The sequence below is a fragment of the Mytilus californianus genome, unplaced genomic scaffold (genome assembly GCF_021869535.1).
Source record: "Mytilus californianus isolate M0D057914Y unplaced genomic scaffold, xbMytCali1.0.p SCAF_44, whole genome shotgun sequence".
Classification (NCBI taxonomy): Eukaryota; Metazoa; Mollusca; class Bivalvia; order Mytilida; family Mytilidae; genus Mytilus; species Mytilus californianus.
Window position 1 is genome coordinate 902,947 of NW_026262695.1, and position 25,215 is coordinate 928,161.

Genomic DNA, 25,215 nt, shown 5'->3' on the forward strand with positions numbered 1-25,215 from the left:
CAAAACAAATATTGTGTGAAATCAAATTACTAGTCCATTTGTATCCTGCCTTATTTGCTGAGTAAAATGTCTTTAGCCATAAATTAAGAGACAGGTATTGAAATCAATTTTAGTCAAACATATGAAATAAACATGAGTGTTAATATGTATTTGTCTATTGGATACCATATAGTTATCCGTATATGTTGAGAGCTACATGTATTGTGAACTTTGTCTATAATTGTTTTTCTGATTTCGATTTGTTTGTATTTGTTTTGTTTTTGTTTTGTTTTATATAAGATGACCAAAAGGTAGATTTGTAAGTTGATATTAAAATATTTAAAGGCAAAGTTATGGTTATCTTAAATATTAGCTTTTTTATTGGAGTTTTGATTGACGACAGACTGAAAATTCGTTCTTTTGACTTATTTGTGCTTTATAATTCACATATAATAGTATTAAAATCAGTAGAAATTACAAAAAAAGGGTAACTAGCAACATTTTGTTAAGGTAAAAATGCTGATTACTAATGTGAACAAGATAAATAAAATGAAGGGAACAAAGTCAATTGATAAATTTTCTTTTAAGTAAAGATATACGTATATTTCTAGATATATTTATTGCTGTTGCGATATTTTGTGAAAACTAAATAAATCAGTGATAATCTCTGAAAAAAATAATAATTTTGTAAATAATGTAGATGACGTTTAATTTGATCGCAGAATGAAATGTAACCAAAAGAACGATGACCTATTGTTATTTGAGTCAGGTGATGAACATGTATCTTCAACCAATTCAAATGGAATAAGGTTCACCGAAAACACTTTATCTTCAAAAATGCAGAATTGAGCATCGAACATACCCCACCATAAATCTTTAGGTATATTGACTTTGATATGACTCATGTGTCGGTGTCTTTCTCTCTCTAATAGTCCATCAAAATATTCATTGAAGAAAAATGATTGAACACTTAGAACAATTCGTAACTTTTTTTTTCAATGAATAATGCTAAGTGTGTTTCATTATCAATTAAATCCTATGGTGACTAAATGTTAGGGATAAGGGTTATGGTTATGTGAAATATATAATTTGGAATGCTGATTTTTAATTTGGATACTTTATCATGTTTATACCAGTAATATCTCAATTTGTTAAAAATCCATTATGTTAGTTTTGTCTTTTAAGTTGATGCTTTTAATTCCGTTTATGAAACAACTATGGTCGCTCACACTAAAACAACAGAGAAGAAGGAAGAATAAGTACACCATGAACTTAATAAATTTCCATTTTGTATGTGCTTAATATATATTCCCCTTATCGGTTAATTTTTGCACTATATGCACCTTTCTGCCCTTTGTTATGTATTCTCAAATTCTCTTCTTGCCATGCTCGTCCGAATGTAAAGTATTTGTTTACTTAATTCCTTCGTATAAATAAGACAGAACTCTAATATAGTTTTGGTTGCAATCAGTTGTTTTTTTTCTCTCTTGCAAACAATGTTTAATAACATAATAATCTAATATAATTTGATTTAATAACAATATTCAAATAGACAATTGCATACAAGAAAATTGTCCAGCACAACATTATTTATAAATGTACACAAACTCTATATGATCCATATTCCTATATATGACAATAAACGGTAAACTGTACGTTGTAGTTAATGGGAGCACCTTTCATGAACTGACAGCTCAAAAAATTCTTTATATAATATAACACCGTAAATGCATCTTTAGAATACAAAGAAAAACATGTTTAAAGATGCAATATGATTTGAGATAAATTATTCATATATCGCAATATATGACGATAACTTTTATTATCCTACCATTGTCATCATCGATCATGAACGTTTGTCATTGATGACGATCGTTATGAACGAGGTTTCATTGTTCCTTTGTGATATTGTGATTGTTTAGTGTAGGCTTAACAATAATGTTTTGTATCCGTACTCTTCTTATATATAAGATGATGCAATCATCAAGACATCTTTCAAATTATTTTTTGATCAGATCCAAATTCGTCTCTTATTTTCCTGTTGAAAATTCGTTGCAAACAGCCATGCCCTAGAGGCGCATATAGTTGAGTAATCTTTTATGCTTTTACCTGTATCTTTAGTTATAGTGTTTTTCATTTAAATCGAAGTATTTGTTTAAGGATAAATTTGCTACATGAAATACCTTCAATATTTCTTTTTTAGGTTTTCTTGACGGTATTATATCTGACATTTTATGAGTCAATATGATATTGCTAGTATTTCTTATTGATTTCATGATCTGTGCTTGTAATAAAAAAACATCAAAGACAGCAGGATTATCATTTTGAATTTCAAAAACTTGAGTAAAAATTTGTTACATCGAATGAGACAATTGTTGTTGGTTAATTTTCTTGTGAGGGCTCGTTGAATAAGCAGTATCTACTTTCAGATACATTTGTATGGCCAACTCGATACTTGTCTATTTATAGTCAGTATGCAGGTAAAAAAAGTAAAAACATTTATTTGCAATACATAAAAATCTAAAGTTGTGGAGGATTGCCAATTAGACAATTATTCATCAGAGATAACATAAGGTTGATGTAAGCAAACATATCGTGCGGCCTGTAATAACGAACAAAGCCCATACCGTAAAGTAAGCTATTCACATAAATGTAGACTCATCAAGTTGGGCGTAATTAACATCTGAGTAAGGTTCTATTGGTTTATTATAGTAATCTCAAATAAACACCCTGTTACATAAAAAACACGCAATAAGACACAATACATACGTTCAAAGAACGATAACTTTAATTATAATCTCCATATTAATAAAATAAAATATAAATTATCCAAGTAGTTAACTTCAGTTCGAAATTAACCATATTTAATAAAGCATGTTTTACTACAAATCATAAGCATCTATACCAAAGACTATTTTCGGTAACTGTTCAATATGCAATTCTACATATATCAATAACACCTTGTGTCAACGATCATTATTTAAAGTAATCAATTATGATACACAATTCTATTCGGAGATATTCGTAAACTAAACAATAACACATTACAAACACAGACAAGACACACATTAATTAAAACACATAAGTACAAATAGACAACACGTTAATAAATAAACATGTAAACACAGAACACAGCTTATCGTGTATATAATACAAGGGCTGAGCAGTGTTCCTCTATAAAGTTACTGTATACTCTTATACTTCACATACTGGAATCTGAATACAAAGAAATATGACTTCATAAGTCTTAATGTCAAAACTAGAAAATAATATAGTTAAACTCAATGTAAGACAATATTCTATGCTGAAATCTAATAACAGCCAAATATGAAAAATAATATAATAACTGTAATATTCTTTCTGTCTTGCAAATACCAACTTAAAGTAAAAATATGAACTCTTTCATACTCATGGGAATCAAAGTGGACTTTCATACACATTTTCATAACACATTCATATATTTTATACCAAGATAAAAATATAGAAATACATGCTATCAAAATACTAATGTAAAGAATATAACTGACCTGAATATAAAGAATGGTTTCCAGAATAAGAAGAATAAATATCTATAAATCACAATGAAGTGTCAGTGTTCTATATCTCTGTGTAGAATTTGAAAAGAGTGCCTCAATATCAAAGGAGTTCACAGAGTAACCAATCAGAATAAAGAAAAAGAAAACCCAGGATGTAAATACCCCAGTGAATAGAAAATCAAAGTACTGTCATACTGTATACTCTGTCAGAGTCAGTCAACAAGTCAATGCATGAACAAATATATACAAATACTATTTATTAACATAAATGATAAAATCAAGTTGTACTACAAACTCCCCTGCATTGGGAAATGACGTCCCTGTCATTGCAGTCAAGTTTAACAAACTACAATATATAATACACATGTGAAGTTCTGACTCTCAGTACTACTTACTAACAATTCATGAAATTAACTATCAAACATATAAAAGATAAAACACAGATCTCAATCACTGAATGGAATAATCTCACTGAATTTCTAAGATGATTTCAAAATAATGTCTATTAAGCTTTCCCAGCTTCTTTTTCTAATCCAGATAGAGTTCCATCCTTAATTGCAGAAGCCATAAATTCTGCTTTTGCTTTCCGATCACAAATCACTGCACTTTTTACAACAAAATCTCCAGACCTTAGCCACTTTGGTTCTCTCCTAGCACGACGCGACCTTCTAGGTGGAGGTATCGGAGTAAGAACCAAATCATCTAATGTATCACTATCATTATCAGATTGAACGGTTTCATCTGCGTTCAATAATTCATGACTATATTCATCAATTCCAGAAGCGCTTCCTAGTTCAGAATCATCTCTGATTTCCTGAATATCAGATTGGGCGTCCCCAACTGATTCTGTTGTATCCTGTTCAATTTCCACTTCCTGTAATACAACAGTATCCTCAGTACTTGTTGGAGCACTATCTGTTGTCATAACAGGTACAAAATAATATTCATCCTCTGATGAAGATTCACTAGCTAAGTCTGAAGTGTCTGCAACTATAACTGATTTCGGTTTCGGTGGTGATTTCATCGGTTTTAATCTAGGTTTCGGTTTCGGTGGAGTTTTAACGGTTTTGTCTGAAATATGGCCAATAGGTAGAAGTAGATTTCTATGGAGTGTTCTTAATCTTCCTTCTCCATTTTCCTTTTTAACATTGAAAACAGGTATTTCTAAATTCGGTTGCGATAAAATCATATACGGTTCATCTTCCCACTTATCAGCAATTTTATGTTTTCCGTCGAATGCAACTTTCCTAACTAAAACCTTATCTCCTTTTTCAATCGCTGCACCTCTTGCTTTGAGATCAAAACCTTCCTTTTGTTTCGCCTGAGCTTTCCTTGAGTGTGCAATTGTCTTATACTAAATATATTCAAGTAAAGTATCGCTGACTATTTATCGATGTATCTATAGTTGATATTAGATGACACGCAAATATCTGAAAATTCAATATAGGGCTTGGGCAATATCTATTTTATTCTATATTAAAATACTAAAAATACTAGTATCAAAATATTCTCAAACTAATGTCAATGTATACGTATATCTACAGTACCATCATAAATAGTAACTCAAGTAATCTTATCTATCAAAACGAATACTAGTCTAAGTCGAATGTAAATTGTCAAACTCAGTACGATATGTCTCAAGCACGTAATATGACACTAGTCTCAAATCACTAAAATGACAACTAAGTAAAAGGATGGGTCAATAGAATGCCAACTAGCAAAGTCTAGATGTGTGAAGTAACACTATAAAATAGTAAATTCAAATACCAAAGTGTGTAACGGGCACAAGCAAGTATAAGTATATGAAGTAGTAGATAAGGGTTCAAACACTCACAGTAACATTCTCGGACACAAACGCAGATTCAAATCATAAAAAAAAAAATAATGTATACCCTAACTACACTAATTGCAAATAATAATGTGTTACGTAGCATAACTCAAATCAATGTCAAATGCTATGATATACCCACTAATATCTAATACTTACATAGTACACAAGTACACATGTACCCAATACCAAGTATCTATAAAAGTCAAGGTTATACTAATGACCTACTTTCAAATTCACAAAAATGTTATACCAACTATTCTATACACACACTTGATCAAGTAAATAAACCTTATAAATGTAACCGGTTTAATGTAAATGTGCACAATAATCAACTGCGATGTATGTACATTTCAACATAAATATAAATTGTACATCCAGTGAAGTTGAAGTACAATATCAACACAAAATTTCCTAAGTACAAACACACACAAATACACAAAGAATCAACACATAAATAGTTTACTGCTAGCTAGCTTATCTCAGAAATTCAAATGTTAATGCAAGATGACTATGTCAAAATGGAATAAACACAAGAAGTTCAAAATATAATGACACAATACCCAATGTTCAATAACAAAAACCAAAATAAATTTTCTGGATTTGTTTTCTAAGTTTTTCAACACGTGTATTTCATAAATAAATCATATAATTTTAATGACAATACTTCAATTCATTACCCAAGTGTATATTCTCACCATATAAATAAGCTTCGCTACATAATAATCACTGTATCAGGTTAAAATATTTGAAAATTTAATCTTCATTCACAAAAACCACACTGTTTTTCTGTTGATGTCATTATCTAGGATGTTCCGGTTTCACAATTCACACATGCACAAGTATCTCCACTGAGGGGGTCTGTATGGGTACACTAGATCAAACGATTACCATTACCAAAATCACGTTGGGCGCCATTTGTAGACTCATCAAGTTGAGCGTAAATAACATCTGAGTAAGGTTCTATTGGTTTATTATAGTAATCTCAAATAAACACCCTGTAACATATAAAACACACAATTAGACACAATGCATACGTTCAAAGAACAATAACTCTAATTATAATCTCCGTATTAATAAAATAAAATATAAATTATCCAAGTAGTTAACTTCAGTTCCAAATATACCATATTTAATAAAGTATGTTTTACTACAAATCATAAGCATCTATTCCAAAGTCTATTTTCGGTAACTGTTCAATATGCAATTCTACAGATATCAATAACACCTTGTGTCAACGATCATTATCTAAAGTAATCAATTCTGATACACTATTCTATTCGGAGATATTCGTAAACTAAACAATAACACATTACAAACACAGACAAGACACACATTAATTAAAACACATAAGTACAAATAGACAACACGTAAATAAATAAACACGTAAACACAGAACACAGCTTACCGTGTATATAATACAAGGGCTGAGCAGTGCTCCTCTATAAAGTTACTGTATACTCTTATACTTCACATACTGGAATCTGAATATGAAAAAAATATGACTTCATAAGTCTTAATGTCAAAACTAGTAAATAATATAGTTAAACTCAAGGCAAGACAATATTCTATGCTGAAATCTAATAACAGCCAAATATGAAAAATAATATAATAACTGTAATATTCTATCTGTCTTGCATGGGAATCAAAGTGGACTTTCATACACATTTTCATAACACATTCATATCATTTATACCAAGATAAAAATATAGAAATACATGCTATCAAAATACTAATGTAAAGAATATAACTGACCTGAATATAAAGAATAGTTTCCAGAATAAGAAGAATAAATATCTATAAATCACAATGAAGTGTCAGTGTTCTATATCTTTGTGTAGAGTTTGAAAAGAGTGCCTCAATATCAAAGGAGTTCACAGAGTAACCAATCAGAATAAAGAAAAAGAAAACCCAGGATGTAAATACCCCAGTGAATAGAAAATCAAAGTACTGTAATACTGTATACTCTGTCAGAGTCAGTCAACAAGTCAATGCATGAACAAATATATACAAATACTATTTATTAACATAAATGATAAAATCAAGCTGTACTACATAAAAACTATAAACAACCCCGAAATGACAAAAAATAAAACAATTCCAACAAAAAAAGAACCTAAAAAACACACACAAAAAAAAAACCAAAAAAAAACCCCCAGAAATACAAAAAAAAAAAAACAAAAAAAAAAAAAACAAATACATGTACTGTCTGATGTATGTTCAAACAATAAACGAAATGATTCTTTTATTTTTTTTCTTTCAACATCATTATTTGTGTTAAAGTTTTCTCGTCATCTGAATGTTAAACCTATATTACAGGTGCATTAGTAGGTGGAGGATTAAGTTTGGTTGTTGCAATTGCGTTGATGCTAGTTTTAGTCGTATGCAAAATAAGGTAATACATTGTAATTACTATTTAATATTCTTTGTACATGTGATAAATAAATGTCCAAGCTATATAAATCAAAATTGGATGAGATTTATAGAAAAGTGATAGATTTGCAATTGAAGTTTTTTTTCGGAATACTATGGATTTTCGGTCACTGCAATAAATTACATATGCTGTATTTGGCAAAATCTTTCAAAAAGTTTGCTCCTTAATTTTGAACATTATTTGGCCTTTCAATTTCTTTGCTTCGAGCGTCACTGGTGGATCTTTATTAGACGAAACGGCCGTGTGGCGAACACAATGTTAAGCCTGGTATCTATGATGAATTTTTGGATAAAATAAATCCAAGTCATACAGTATGAAGAAAACTATTGTCCAAAAAACCAAATGCTAGGCAACAAGCAATAGGCAAAATAAAACTATTTACATTAAGTTGTCATGTATAGGCACTGATTGGTATCGTCAACGATAACGTTACGAAATGCTTGTTAGTTTGGTATATTAACCACGCAATGTTTCGCACATACGTTTACGTGATAAGTTTAAGAGGAAGTAAACAGGCAACTTATTTCTCAGTGACTTCTCTCTTTTTCATTTTGTTACACACTAGAGCATTTAACTATTCACCAGGCAATATAGTGACACAAAAGTACACACTATATGGTAATTCGGAAAACTTGTTTCTTTAATACTGTTAAAAGTAATTCTGTCAAATATAAAACCGTTAATAGTTATAGATTAAAAGAAAATATGGGGTCTACACACAAGTGCAAAACCCCAAAAAAACCAAATTCCTTCTTATTAACATAGAAGACATATAAAATACAAATTCATATGATAAATTTGTGTTTAAATAATAGCTCAGTTATGGTTATCTTTATTCATGCATAACCATAATCTTAATACTAACTGACGACAAATCTCTATAGCGTGTTTGTGTATAAAACGTTCATAAGAGTACAAAAACTAAAAAAAAAAAAAAAAACGTTGTTCCCATATCTTAGTGTGTACTTTGAAATCTTGATTACCTTATATATCCAATGAATCTTTTTACTATTTACTAGAAAAACTTCAAGATGAAATCAAATGTTTGCTCGTACTTCATGTTTTGCCATGTTTGTGTTTAATTTTTTTGGACTTATGATTTTGGATTGCCACCTTTGTATCTTCTAAACCTGTATTCCCTAAAATGAATCGTCGTCAATGACATTTAGCATGTTTAGTGTTAGAGATAAGGGTAAAATTCTATTTACATTTATAAATGAATTTATAATCTTCAGTTAATTGAAGATTATAAATTCATTTATACATGTAATAGTCTATTTATGTAATCGCAGAGATAAAAAAAAGACACCTGTACGATCAGTGCTAGATATATTGTGTAACAAACTACGGTTATTCATTTATCTATATCTATTTTTATTTTCACATAGGACTATATTTTCGTTTAAGGGCATATTTTCACTTAAACCGAACACAATAGTCTAGCAAACCTTCAGGATAATTACATGACAAGGCACCTTTTATCTCTGCGATTACATAAATAGACCAAGTAAATTGCTGGTTATGAAAGTCATGCACGTGTAATAATCAAATATGATAAACCTACAAATAAAAAGTTTAAAGTTATATTGATGAAAAACGCTCGAGTAAACAAATATAATCGTCATCTAATCACATGTATCTCAGGAAGTGTTAACAACTTTTTACTGAAGATAATACCCAACAACAAATACACACGTAACTACAAAAAAACTTGAACGATAACATTTTTAACTTCCTGATCGTTGTAACTTTCACATACACTGACAATCAAAAATGATATTGAGATTAAAAAGTTCATGGATATTTATTAATCTTTGGCTAATGCATATAAAAGGTAAGGTCTGTTGAAAATTAGAAATGAACAATTATATTTCTTTGTCCTTTTTAAATATAGATAAGCGTCTAGCGGAAAAACTAGTACAAATACATTATCTTGTACAAGATATTATAAGGAAGTGTCTTATCTACGTTGTTTCGTTAATATAAACAAATACATTACCAACTTGGAAAACTATGTGTGAATCATTTGCAATAAAAAAAAGTTTAAAACTTTTTTTTCATATTTAAGAATTAATTGTTGTGGCTTGTTACAGATGAATCCCCCATAAAGGCAAATTTAAAACTCTTTAACCTTGTAATGTCATATCTGGCGGTAGAACATTTTTTATATGAGTAAGATTTCATTATTTGATAACTCAATAATAACCTGCATATGTAGTAAGTGAACTGAATCAAAGATATTTTATCTATTGCTAGTAGAATAATTTGACGCTTACATTTAGAAACAACTATATTTATTTCTTTACTCCTAGCCAAAGAGCATGCATTATGATTACTTGACTAGACCGTCCTTCTTTGGGTAGCTTCCGCTTGACAGTAAATGTTTATATCTTTTAACAAATGGGATATCCCAGTCTAATATGTACGGTGATGTTATTATAGGTCGTTAATAAAGATGCAATATATAAATTGTGTTCGTATGATTTTAAGTTGAACTGTTCTTATATCTTTGATATTATCTGTAGTGGATCTGTAGTGGAATAAAAATTGATTGTTTTTTTTAATTAAGATTGACTCAAATTGATATTTATTCCTTCATACTTAACACTTAGTATGGTCTAACATACTGTCGACACATATATTTTGGCACCGTGAAGGTGCACCGACTGATACACTAGTATAGTGAGGGCATGAAGTTTTTGTTAGAAGGCTTTTGAACTGCTGACAAGATATATTATTAATACGTCTTGTTTAAGTTTACTGTTTACTTAAATGTAGAGTTATTCGAAATACTAAGGGTATACTACTCATAGGCATACATTGCCATAGTTGTATTTGACACCACTTCTTGGGGATGTTCGTTTTCAACGCTATTTATCTTTGTATTTGATTAAGCCTTTCAAAGATTTAATTTGAGCACTACTGATGAGCCTTTTGAAAACAAACCGCGCGACTGGCGTACCAAATGATAATGGTATCTTTGACGGTTTTATTCAGTTATTCATTTTTACACTTTGTTTATATGTTATGCTGATACTGAACTTCCTAGGGTGGTGTTGGTGAAGGATTGAGGGCTCACAAAAATTTAAAGATCCTTCACATTGCGTACTTGCCTGGTAAAATCAATGTTGTTATAGTCGATTGCTGTCTAGTTTTCCTTGATTGTTATAGCATAAATCAAGCAATTGTTTTTTTTCGTCTGAAATATTTAACATTTTGTTATACCGTTGCCTTTATAGCCTACCACATATTTTTGTTTTACTTATTGCTGATGGGTTTTTTGTTAACTGTCATTTTATATAGTTTTGTCGTTGATTGTTTTTATTACAGTTTTCTAAATGACAAGAACACGACAACTTCCTTTTGTATTGCCTTTTGCAATTATATACTGTTTTCAGTAACAGCTTTTTCCTCCAATTGTGATATTATCATGTTAAGGGATTATTTTTTTGTTGCAAAACACATGTTTGGCTAAAACGTATCTTAGAAAAACTTAATCTTCAAATACGGTATAGGTATTGATGTTATGGTTATGGTTACTTAACTTAACTTGTATATAATTGGTTAAACGTTTTTCCTGACCTATGGTTTATTGTGACGGTGGTTTGTAATTCTCATTGATGTTTGTTGTTGATTGTTGAATTGCTTTCTTATAATCGTATATCCCGAATCATATGTCATTCTTTTGTAAGAAGGTTAAGTGTAACACTTCTTCTTTTCGTTTTAAACTTGCCTTTCAATATTTTAAGAACAAATATTTTAAACAAGAGCTTGAGCAAGACAACCTACACTTCTATATTTTCATAATTATGTCTGTTCTAAGATAGTTTCACACGAGTATATCCTACCCAAAAAAACATTTTGTGATACGTACTTGTTCATGTGCACATTCCTGTAGGCTTATGTGCTAAAAGATATAACTATAATAGTCTATAAGGTATAAAACCACTAATTCATAGCCCCATTGATTTCTATGTTAAATTCTGCAATTTCAAGCATTAATGGCTACTTTGTCTTAAGCTCAAATAAAATGGCAGTCATGTCATGTCAAAACTATACCTTATCCTGACTTGTGATGAAAAATTCAACATACCTTTAATTGCATATTAGAGCGTACTGGTTCCCGGAAGTTTGATAGTACAAAAACCGGTACTTCTGATCTGAACAACAAGGCAAATGTGCCCTCCTATTATAATTTCATATACTTCTTTGTTATTCAAAAGAAACTTTCAACAAGGGTTCTACAGCGATCCCAAGTCCACAAGCGATCATCTAATACCACAACTATCCAAATATTTCACCTATTGACAAAGATACAGCTATGCGTAGGAACTATTTTGTTTAGAATATGTACTACTTTCTTGTATGTTCTTTCCGACCGGGCCTGAATTAGTGGTTCTATACCATAAGTTATTTAAACATGTTTTAATTTGAACTTTATCATTCAATTTCGTAAAAAAGTATGTTATGCACTTGAGCTGCAAAGATATCCAGATGGAGTAACAGCGATAGATGCAAATGATAAGTGTGGCGCATCTGGTCTAGAAAATGATCCTTTAGTTTTGACGAGGATGTCACAATTGCATGGCCATGAATTTTGGACAGGGCTTGGTAAATTTACTCAGTTTACTCGTTGGATAGAAACTCTGGGTAAGCTACCGTAATGATTTTTTTAATTACAAATTCAAAGTATTAAGACATGGTAAGCTGGATATATTTGCTGCATGGACTGCTTTATATGTATATTTGTGTTGATACTTTTGACGAATCAAAATGACAATAGTCTACTTAAATTGTTTTGATGAAACATATGAAGAATAGTTTTATTATCCAGTGGTATCCGGAAGACAGTTGAGGATTATCTAAATTAATCAATGATATTGTTCGTTATCAGTTAATTAATGGATAACGATCTAATTTTTTCTTTTCTTTTTATTTTTAGTATTAACATGTATTTTGATTTTGCTATATTAAAACATAATTTACCAATTTGGCCAGCATTCATTTTACTTCTATGTAGCATTGCAGAAGGGTATGCTGTTTTTGTGTTATGTCGGTCGTTTTTACATTAAAAAAAATGTTGGATATGTAATGAACGATTATTTCGTTAGGGGTTTACTAACATGTATTGATAAATTGTATTTGACTTCAAAGTAGCTTTCAGCTGCTGCTTTGGTACTGTATTTTATGTCCTTTGTATTGATGTAGTGGTTAGGTTTTTCATTGGCAATCAAATCGCATTACTTTTTCTAAACGTTAAACGAATTCCATCTCCTACTGATATCAACTCATTCGTAATATTAAAAACTATTCTAAAATTTAAAAATTCGCTATTTTAAAAACATATTCACATTACCGTTTTAAAACTTAATTGTCATATTCGTTTGATAGTGTCACAATTTATCTAAAAAGTTTAAATTTTGCTGTTAATAAAAAAAAACAATCTTGAATTCCTTGTGTATGGACGTAATATGTTACGCTGGCTTTATAACCAATATCATTTCATAATTAATATGGTAAATAACTCCCAACTTCTAACCTCATTTCCACACGACACGATACTACAACATATTCAAGTCAATTTTATTGTCCTTAAGCGAAATATGCCACTCATCCATAGTCAGCCGTCAAAACAATTAAACAATTATCACTCAATGACACTTTTAACATGAATAACAATAAGGGAGTTTAACAGAACCTTTTCAGCGTACATGCATTCATCAACAGACATTGATGATGATACTCACCATTTACAAAAGACGAAGTGTGGTTTTAATGATTTCTTTATACCTGAAAATAAACATTCCTCAACACAGAATGTTGATGAACTCTTAAAAATATTTATATAGTCTGAGATGCATGCTTTCTCTCTTTATTTTTATTGGCTTTCAACTAGCTGTTAGTAACTGCGATTACCCTCGGATCTGTTCTTAGTGTCTTTATGTTGTGTGGCTGTACCCGTCCACGTCCACTCTGTTTTTTTCTTAGATGTATTTATATTTGTATCCATCTGATAAGTTAAGCATTTTTCAACTTATTTTTATAGTTTGTTCTTATGTTGTACTGGTACACGACTGTCCGGGGTTAATTGGAAGGTTGGCGCCTTCAAACGAGTTTAACCCCGCCATATTGTGTATGTGGCTGTCTAAGTCAGGAAGCTGTAATTCGGTGGTTGTCCTTTGTTGCTGTGTAGCATGTGTGTTTTTCGTTCATTATTTTGTGCATAAATTGGGCCGTTAGTTTTTTCGTTTCAATTGTTTTACATATGTCATTTCGAGGCATTTTATGGCTATTTATGCTGTATGGGCTTTGCTTATTATCGACAGCAGTACGGTGATCTATAGTTGTTAATTTCTGTGTCATTTGGTCTCTTGTGGATAGTTGGCAATCATATCACATCTTCTTATTTTTATATATAATCATTCAGGACTACTTTTATTCGTCATGTACTTTCAAAGAATGAATACTACATTCAACTAGAATACACCTGCAGGTCCATGTTTAGTATTCGTATTGTCTTATGATAAAGTCGGGCTGATTATAATGTCCACATTTTTCTCTGCCTTCAAAATCTTTCCATTTAAACCCATCCTAGTTCTCTTACTATACTAAAACCGGAAACTACATGTGACACATAATATTGGTTTCGATGTCGGATGATATCCGGAACTTATTAAGTATTGGAATTATTATTTTGTGGAAAATAAAAGGGATTACAATGGTGTAATTTTTAATCTCCATTGTCCTATATAAGTAAATTATAAAGTTGAATTCTTAGTATCCATTGAATAATTTTTGTGTTATTAATTTCAACTTTTCTTTGATTCAATATGATGACACATGTTATATAATAAATGACATGATAAACGGTATACGATAGATCAAACTTTTGATACTTTTGAGAAATAGGAAATTGACAATGGGGAAACTGATATCATCACGTCTACATGATATATCCTAGTGTAAAGTCCTCCATTAGTGTCAATATCAAGAAAAAGATCAACAAATAAGCTTTTAATTTAATTGATATAATGAATGTCAAATTTGTTACTATATCCTGAATGCAATTACTCTATGAAATATGGGTTATTGAGTGACAGGACATCATCAATACATCTAAAAATGAATTTGAAGAACTTGAAAATTTGCTCTTTTGTCTTGGAGAAGGCATTTGAGTACAAATAAATTCAGTCAGTAGGGGTGCACATTATGTACATATTTGTGGTACGCACATATTGTTATGAATACATTATGTACGTACAACAAATGTACTTATAATCTGACACATACATTGTAAGTATTAAGTGTATTAATCACCCGATATGAATTATATTCAAACTCTGCAACAAAATGTATGTGATGATTTTTATTATAAAATTTGAAATGGATTACGACAAAAAAATTAGTCAAATAACAAGGGAACTTTTACCATTAATATTTTAGGTTGTTTTCCGTTGACCAAGGAACCAAGTACTAAAATAATCGTAACATCAGTCGGATTGTGTCAACGAGAATGTTCAACAAATGGATATTTCAGTTATAATGTAAATATCATAAATCAATATGTTTGTATCATCTGGTAAAATTATCTGTTCATCATTTAATATAATTAAGTAAATTGTGTTTTGAAAATATGTATAAGACGATTATGGGAGCGAAATCAAGCGACTAATTGTTTGGAAGTAATTGCAAGCTCAGATTTTTTGTCAGCAAAATGTATTACAAAAATATAGCAACCACCGGTCCTTAGGGACTTCAAAACCATATGTCAAAAACATGACACAACAAATGAAATGAAAAGGACACAAGGCATACAATTATTTGTTGTTGTTATTTGATTTCAATTTTGTCATTCGATGAACAGTATATTTACAGAAATCAGTGATATGTGTGTTACCACGTAAACGTTCAGAAGCAATTGCATTAATATAATGGGTGTTAAAAGTCATCATACATGTATATACCAGACTTATCCTTGAGTATTCAATTCGTGCTTGACTTAAGCTTATCTGTGACGTTTCAATCAAAACAGTCTCAAGGTCAAATCAATCACGCAAAAGGAGACAATTTGAAAAGATTATTCTTAACTGTGGTTAAAAAATTTTGGTATTTTTAATAGTCTGAATGTTATCAATCGGGACCTAGGCAAATAAGCAGACTGTCTTCAATAATTTTCTCATGGCTTATAGATACAAGCTTTACTCATGCAGATATAAGAATGTAAATCATTCTGCGTTATTAAATGTAAATTCACATTGTTGATTTACCTCTTAGAAAGAAGACAGTGCATGTTCCTGCTTAAACAACAACGACGTACAATTCACCAATGCTACAAACCTTTCTTCGTGCCTACAAAAACCTACTAAAGCAGCATTAGTATATCAGGGTAAGTAACCTTTACTGCTGGCTTATTTTTCAAAAGTAAAATAAACAAAACCAGTGTTTACATCTAGTAAGTTATCATTCAACCATCATATGAATCCTGTTTTCAAGGCCGTCAGTATTCTTCAAAATTGAATCTTACACACGTGTAAGAAATAGCAATCTGGGAAGTTAGTATTTGTTTCTTCTGTAATACTGAGTATCCTATGTCGTCTTTTTGATTTCAACTCAATGTCCGTCTAGATCTTCAATCATCTCAATCACTCTGAATAAATTGATTACTGTATTGCTTTGCGAAATCAAAAACAAAGATGACAACGGTGTTTGCTTATGTTAAAAAGTAAAAATGCTTGCATCATACATCATTGTATTATCCTAAATATTTCTGTATGATTCTTCCGTAAAGTTAAAATGTTTTATTTAACGTGTAATACTGTGTATTTCAATATTTCTATTTAGTTTATAATGGTACAACAATAACATCTGGAACCAATAATGGACTTTGTACGACATTGACATGCACTCCTCCCAATGTTGTACATGTAAAAGCAACCAGCTGTAAAGGCGATAACTCGATTAAAGGTTTATGTGGTAAGTTTTATGTGTATCCCTCTCATCTCTTACGATTACTAAGGAATTCTGTGTACTCATATAACAGTATTCAATATCAATGTATTACAATCATTGTATCAATATTACTGATTTTACGTTTTAAGGTTATCAATGATAATACTAGTACATAATTTGAATTCTTTTCAAACAAGTGTCGTGACAAAGACGTATGTATCATAAATGTTCAGTTTAACATTTCAATAGTTGATAGTATATAATGACATTGTTTCTGACATACTTGGTGTTCTGTTTCTGATATAACTAAAGTTCCAAGAACCTAATAAATAGTTTTGACTGTTCTTTGTATGTTTGTATTGATGTGAACAGTATTCGAATTGTCAATTTCATCGTTTGAATGACACAAAAGAGATGATATTCAAAAAATGATTACTAAGATACTTGCATTGCAATGAAAAGGTCACAGCTACATCTCATTTTGATAAAGAAGCTCATCATGATAGAAACTAAAAAAAAAAACTCCGTTTCCATGGAAGTCCACATCGTGCACTTTTATTGCATTTGATCAATTCGGATTTTTCAATAAGATCACAATTGTTAACCTACATCAACGTTTCCCGGTCGAAATTTAAAAATGTTATACTCAACATACATATTAAGGTTGTTACATAATTATTTAAAGTGTTGAACACATTTTAGACGCATTCTTTGCTAAGTGTTTGTTAAAAACATTGTTTCGTAAAGAAAAAAAAAACAATTTTTGAAGAAAAAGATGTATTCAATGACATGATTATTGCACGAACAAAGTGTTTTTGTAACTAACATGTCGAGTATAACCTCGAAGATATATACTAATGTATGGAAGGCTAACCTAATAGATTCCAAAAGGTAACACAAAGGAAAGATATGGTATATGGTTAAGGTCAAATTTATTATTCGGTGTTTTAACCGGTTTTTAAACTTAAATAATATAAATTAAGAAAATTGAATAACTATCATATAGATGGACTATATATAGAACAAATAATTTTAGTACTTGAGTTTTTTTAAATGTTATATTAATATAGATGACTTTTTTACTGAACCTAATTCGCATATTTCTGTTTGTGAACTTGTATATTCATTCTTAAATAGAATTCCAATTTTAACATTATTTGAATTCAGAAGATGGAATGCAGTCAACTTCGAAATTCTGGGGTCTCCAACAGACTAACACTTTTGAAAACTGTTGGACTAAGGACAAGCTATTATTGCATTCTAATGCCTGTCAACAATTTGCACAAAATCTAACCTCACCTGCTTGGACAAATGTTTTCAGAGAAGAAATAGAAGTGGAACGAACATTAGGTATTTTATGTCCAATCTAAACTGAAATGTATGATAATACAGTCATCTGATTAAGATCGTCGTAAAGTGACTGCTATGTACATGATATGGCGCCAAAACAAATAACTATATTCCCACGGGATTTCTCATTTTTAAGCATTTGTGACAATAACCGAATAATATCGTGATCTGCTTTGTCCATTGGAGATTTTGGACAAATATCCTGCCTTTTGTTGGCAAAACAACAAATCAGCTAACTTGATGTGGTTTGCTTGTTCTACGTTTACGTCTTACATCAAATTGTTTTTGTTGTTGCATATGTCTTTGCTTTCCATTATTATAATCTAATTTTTAACCTTACTGGTTGTGAACCTTCTTAAGTTTATCTCATAAGTAGTTAGTAGTCTAGATATATTGTAATGGCCGCCTTGGCGCTTTTCCGGGTTCGGTTGGCGGCAAGACCAGTCATTATACAGACTTGAGAATTGGTATTTGATACTTTTTTGCAAAATACGCAGAATATTTGTCTAAATAGGATGATATATGTTCCTGTGAACTGTTTTCTCATTAACTAACAAGTTATTAAATCAAATGTTAAAATATATGCTACAAGTATATCATGATAGTAGATTGGTTAAAAATTAATTGTGTGTTTTTTTGTGTACATATTTTCAAGGAATATATATTTGTCTTGCTTGCACATCACCATTCTCCTTTTAACTTAAAATGATATGTATAAATGAAATGTATTTTTTCGTTGTAGTTGACACGACATCTGTACCTAAATTTTGCCAATCTGCAAACATTTCTGATAATAAAGGGGAAAAGATGTTAAATATACATTGGCAGAATTGCTCTATAAAACTAGAATGGTTTGTTTGCAAAAATGGTAAATATGTTGTTATATCCTTCTATATAAATTTATTTGATGATTCTTTTTTTTTGTTGTTATATGCAGATGCCTTTTTCTATTTGCTGAGGCATATTAAAAGAACCAGATAAAACGTCCATAATACACAACCTAAAAATCAAAATTTCACATTACATATATACAGATATGTTCCAATCGTCGTTCCCCAAATGTAACCTACCGAATTAGACTTATCTCAGGGATTGTACTAAAATGATCAACACGACAGGTGCTGTTGAAAAACACACGAACTTTAAGGAGACGTTGTGTGGACGTTGATAGGGATAGTTAGGAGTTACTCATTACCTCAATGTGACTACCGTAATACAACTTTTGTTTCGTTTTCTTTACAATATAATGATGTCGTGACTGCTGGAAAATGTCTACAAAATTAAAAGACACATGTTCGAGACACAGTTGTGCTCTAACAAAGCTTTTTGCTGAGAACTAAAAATGTGCAATCTCACGACAAATTGACAGAGATGATTTTGGCTATTTTGGAAAAGGTATTTATCAGCCGACAAAAATGTCTAAACAAAAACAAAACCATACGTACTAGCGTTTTACTCCCATTAACAAACAGTTAATTTAACCCTTAAGTGGAGAGTTTTTATTCAATAAAAACCAAACAGCATCATTTAATCCGCAGCATATGTACGCTCGTATAACAGCATTTAATATCTTCACAAGTTGCCCAAGTTATAACTTTCGAAATTAGAAGGCAACATTTACGCTTTTGAACAGAGGTATACTACTGTTGCATGTTATTAACTGGCAATTATTGGAATCGTACAACACAGCTATTCATAGCATTACCTACAAAACAGACGTCCAACTACTTCAAATCACTGCTTAAAAACGAGGCTTTGACTACGTTTCGGGATTTGCACATACACATTTGAAATACAGTAAAGCTATAGATGCATCAAATGGTCAGCGATTTGGGAAAAAATAGAGAAAAACATACACAGGTGCATGAGGACAACACAGTACATTCATGCCGCAGATTTTATGACAAGTCAGAAATGCTCATTGAGGACTAGGATCAATAGGTCAGAGTCAGGAATCGTATTGTGCATTACTTATACTTATTATTCTAAACAAACATACATGCACGAAAGTAATTGATCAAACAACCCGCCTTGAAATTCTTAAGCAGAAGAAATAAATCGTGTTTTAATTGTCTTAGCAACCACCGAGTATTGGGCGTATAAACAGTGCGGACAAAAACGCCATACCAGTATTTGTCCCGTAAGTAAGAATCAGTTTTCGTATTCGGGTACTTCGAATTATGATTCTTATGATAACAAATCTACCTCATCAGATCAGCAAAGTGTAGCTAAAACCGCATCAGTAATGACTGTACTACAGATTCATAAGTTCTACTCAAATCTCAAAAGCCACAATGTCTTCGAAAGCTCAAGCGAGTATGGACGCACACATACTTTTCGATGAAGGGGCTCAGCGCTCGTTTAGGTTGAGGGTGTAGCGAGGCCACTAGAGGTAAAACCCTAAGAGGCAAAAGTAATATCCATTTCGGGGTTTGGAGGAGGTATTGAGTCAATACTCCATTTGAAAAACGCTCAAATATTTGAAAACTCGGATAACGAAAACCGCATAAATTAATGTGCTTGGTGTTCTTGAAATAGTTTCACCAAAACGGACACATATTACCGAGACAACTAACTTACCATATTTGAGCGGATTGAGATTTTAAGACATGAAGGTTTCTCTGTAAATTTGTTGATAAGCGGACAGTTAATGGGATTTTATTAAGGATAAGACAAATTAAATAAAACAAAAGTCAAACTGCGTTCAAGTCAGAAATAGGTCTTGTGCTATCAGTTAATATCAGTGCTATCAGGCACAGAGATTAGACGAAGGAACGTAGTCTTTGATGAGCAACTTATTTCACAACAATAAGGGTAATCCGACTTACATAATTTCTGGAGAATCGTGTTCTTGGCTATAAGAGGAGAACAAAGACACAACAGAAACACTAAAATGCACCACACACAGAAACGAGCTATAAGACAACAATAGCCATTTTCCTGATTTGGTACGGGACATTTTAAGAAAAAAATGGTGGGTTGAACCTGGTTTTGTGGCTAGCCAAACCACCCGCGTTAATGGCAATGATAAATATCACACTAAAATGACAACATTATATGATAGGACTACAATACAAATAAATGGAAGAACATACAGGACAGAGAAACACACAACTAAACAATACAATAGAACATTACGACAATAGTTATCAAAGGTGCCAGGCTTAAAGATGAAGAGCATTGATGACACAAAGCCATGACCAGGGATGTGTATTTGAACAGCATTTCAAAGCTATGGAAAAGTAAATACAAACTAACATTAATCTTCGATCTGTTTTGTAATTTTTAAATATATGTCTGAAGCAATAGTTTTAAAAGAAATGCATATTCGTATAGAATGTAGAACGGGTGTCGTTGCCATGTTGGATTTTAAAATAGCAGAACTCAAATAAGTCTAGATCTTTGATAAAAAGGTTAAAACAATCTAGAGAGGAATTTTATTCATTTGTAGATAAACTTGCCGTGATGTTTGATGTTTTTGCTCCGTGTAGAAAGCTTCACTGTGATTACGAGATGAAGAACAGAAATTACAGCGCTGTGCTTCTCCTCTTTGTGTATTTATTACTGTGCATGTATTGATTTTGTGTTATGGTTGTATACCCCATATCCTTTGGTTTTTGTTTTTCTATTTTCATACAGAATAAAGAAATGATGTGTTTTTGTGTTTTATCTTATTATTTCCACTTACTTTTAACATTTTTTGTGCTATTATTTTATTTTCATTTTTGTAATGAGAGGATAGATACGTCAGATAACCTATATATAAAGTGTATTGTCAAGTAAGTTTATACATTCTTTATTTCCTTCAGATACCTCTACAGTTGAAAACACATACCACATGGAAGTAGCAACAGATGCAAATTACGGTAAATGATTTGTTATATGTTTTCTCGATTTGCATATTTAGGCGCCCTACCCCGTTTAACACATTTTTAAATAGTTATTTCTTGCTTGTCAATGGGATTGTTATCATTCATTCAAACGAATCTGTCGACTTCCTGAAACTGTCTGTTTAACGAATTATAATTTAGATCTTCACATATGATTTTGCAATTTCTAAATTGATAGAAGATGTAAAGACTTTAAATAAATATCAATAGCATTGTAAAGTGATAATTTGTTGTGTTATGTCAAACATTGATATTTACTGCTTATCCGTCCAGTTATCCTGATTTCATTTCGCCTCATTGTTAAAGACAGAACATGAACATATAGTTTGGCAATTACTGAGTTGTCGAATTGGCAATCTTTAAGTTATTGTGCTTTTTAAACTCACTTTTCAACTTGAAAAATTTATCCCCGTGTACAATTTTCTTGTCATCGCAACTTCTCAGGAACTGTAAAAGATATTGTATATCCTTTTTCCCTAAAACACTAGTTACTTCCTCAACATGATCTACTAAATTCGAACTAAGGAGATTTGGCAACATGTTATAAAAATTCCGTTTTTGTGCTCGGCATAAATGATGTGTTGATACTACTCATTCAAAGACAGTTAACGAGACATAGGGTCTTTTGATTTAAAATCATTGATCCCTATAAAAAAAATGATCCAGGTCAGAGCTCAAGGCCATGTTTAAATTTTGACATTGTTTTCTTTCATCGCTACTGCTCAAATGCAGTTATAGAAATCGACGAAAAAGTTACCAAATTGTAAGTCGCGACTTGTCGTAACTGAAAAAAAGTTCGATCCATATGCTACCGTAACACCTATTGAAATATATACATTTTAAAAAAAAATAATCGATAAAAGTGTTGTTTAATTCCACCAGATTAAATATCTATTAAACATTGCTCGTATTCTTTGATCAAACGTCAATTAACTGAAATTAAAAAAATCAATAGTTAGCGTGTTAGTCTGTCGATACACATGTGGTCTGTTCAAAGTCCTAACTTGGAAAGGAATAAATAAACTAAGTGTCCGCCAGTATAGTTAAACCTTGTGACGAGAATTGCGCAAGCCCTGAAATATAATTAAACAAAATCAAGTTCAAGTAAAGTAAATAGAGCAAATTAAAGGACCAAATTAAACAAACTGCATACACAACAAATCAATAAAACATAAATTCCTTGGTTTCATAGACAAAAAAGGAAAACTTGTAAAGGAGGATTCAATGATGCTATTATACGGTAGGGTGTTTCAAGCCTTGCACGTTTCAAGCAAGACACAACATTATTTTAAATACAAGATAAACTTGTTGCAAGGAGCAGAAACGAGACATACGCCCTCCCTCTTTCTTCTTCGCTTGTTCTTAGATATCATATTCTATGCATTTAGTCAAAACACTGCCCCCACTACTGCGTGTCTAGTTTGGTGAGAAGGGAGGGGATGTGTTAATCTGTTTCTTTAGGTACAATGTGTGTTAAATATGTGCAATTTGACGTCTTACATACATTTAATTCAGCAAGGTAGCATCAAAGAAATAATTCAACTAATAAATGAAAGAACCAATAATTAATCAATCAATCAATCGATAACGCAATCAATCATTTCTACTAACAAAACCAATCATCGATTATTGAATGTGAAACTTGTGAAACCTGATAATATGCCAGTATGCAAAATTTTTATCAACAAATCAACCCTTCATTCGAACAAGACATCAAGACACATACACACCTATTAACTATCAAAACAAACCAACCAACCAATTGATATGCATCTAAAGTAAGTTGTTTGGTTGTTTGTACATCCAACAAAACCAACGACCCCAAAAAATAAGTTATGAAAATGCGGAAAGACCTCAAAATTACAAAAAACAATTGATTTTTAATTGTAATTTTTATCTGTCTTTTCATTGGATTTTTTATCGAATTCTCCGCCTAAATGTTATTTCTCTGCATTGCAGTTTTGTTATGTAGGGGTAAAAAATAGAACCATTTAAATAAAATTTGTAGTTTTAAGTTGTCTAATTCATTTTTGAATTAAAGCTTTGATTTAAAGTTTGGCCTGACTCCTTTTTTTGTTTTTTTTTTCTTCAGTTCTTTAAAGATGTATGAATGTTTCAAACTTCCAATAATTCTCGATTTGCCCATTATTACATTTAAAAAGGCTACCATATATTTGTTGTAACTCTAATATGATTCATAAACAAAGGCTCCGTTTGATCTTAAATATATATTCTCTTTCACAATTCTTTTTTTCTGTAGTTCTCTTTCATGCTAACAGACGATTTTTATTAAATAATAATTTGCATTTAGCATTTCCAAATAGTTTCTTAAATGTAACATTGAAATAAAAAGTGTATTTCGCAATTAAATCAGAATTATGTGTTTCTGTACTTTATTTTTACTATTTTTGATCCAGGGGCCATTGTAGGTGGATCTGTCGGAGCTGTCATTGTTTTACTGATAGGTGTTACTGTTATTCTGTGCAAAGTGAGGTAAAATCTATACGATATAAATACAAATAGATACAAGGTTAACCTCAAAGTGAAAGCAATTTCTGATACAAATCTATGCAATGAAATAAACAGAAGTTTAATAATTTCTATGACTTAGTATCTAACTGATATGCACCTGACACTTTGAGGGTTCACCTGAGGTAAAAAGGGGCTTATTCCTCATATTTTTTACTTAAAAATTAAACAAATGTATATATATGCGAGAAAGATTCTTAGATCATGAAGGGAAGCAATTGATATCCTTAAATTGACATAGTTGGTACATATTCGATTTTGTTCGGTCTGGCAATCTATAATTGCAAATAGAAATCTATAATTGAAAACACATGCAAGTAAGATAAGTTAAAAACTGTTATATGTCACGCTCTTTGTAAAGAAACTTTAGTTCAATTTAATGTTTGAATGTTTGTTCTGTTTCAAATTACACGGATTAAATATTGTTTTGTAGACGAATTGGAATTTTTAAAAGTAATGATTCAGCGAATATGGCAACAATAGTTTTTACGAAATCAGTGCGTGATGACAAAACCAATCTTGGACTACAGACGCAACAGCAAGTCCATGAAAGTTATGGTTTGGTAAATCAAGTTCCTGAGAAAAACAACAAAACAAACGATTTATATACACATGTGCAGAAGGGAAAACGTACGGAGGATACTTATACAGAGAGTTCAAATGGAGAGTATGATCATTTACATAACTTTGGTGAACGAAAACCAAAAGCTGGTGAAAATA

General features: G+C 31.0%; 1 protein-coding gene and 2 long non-coding RNA genes across 3 annotated transcripts; 1 reads left to right on the plus strand and 2 right to left on the minus strand.

The window, feature by feature from the left end:
* Positions 1-3,118: 3,118 nt before the first annotated feature.
* On the minus strand, positions 3,119-6,135 carry LOC127699918 (uncharacterized). The gene is made up of 2 exons (XR_007981294.1): positions 6,042-6,135; positions 3,119-3,195 (listed from the first exon to the last, which is right to left on the minus strand). It is a non-coding gene; the product is annotated as an uncharacterized LOC127699918 (long non-coding RNA).
* A 164-nt stretch (positions 6,136-6,299) lies between these two features.
* Positions 6,300-6,826, minus strand: LOC127699924 (uncharacterized). Its single transcript, XR_007981301.1, has 2 exons — positions 6,752-6,826; positions 6,300-6,341 (listed from the first exon to the last, which is right to left on the minus strand). It is a non-coding gene; the product is annotated as an uncharacterized LOC127699924 (long non-coding RNA).
* Positions 6,827-15,229: 8,403 nt separating this feature from the next.
* LOC127699932 (uncharacterized) lies at positions 15,230-24,463 on the plus strand. The gene is made up of 7 exons (XM_052203310.1): positions 15,230-15,321; positions 16,052-16,163; positions 16,619-16,750; positions 17,894-18,076; positions 18,819-18,944; positions 21,886-21,942; positions 24,384-24,463. The coding sequence occupies exons 4-7, from the start codon at positions 17,902-17,904 to the stop codon at positions 24,461-24,463; spliced, it is 438 nt and encodes a 145-aa protein (XP_052059270.1). The 5' UTR covers positions 15,230-15,321; positions 16,052-16,163; positions 16,619-16,750; positions 17,894-17,901.
* Positions 24,464-25,215: the final 752 nt, after the last annotated feature.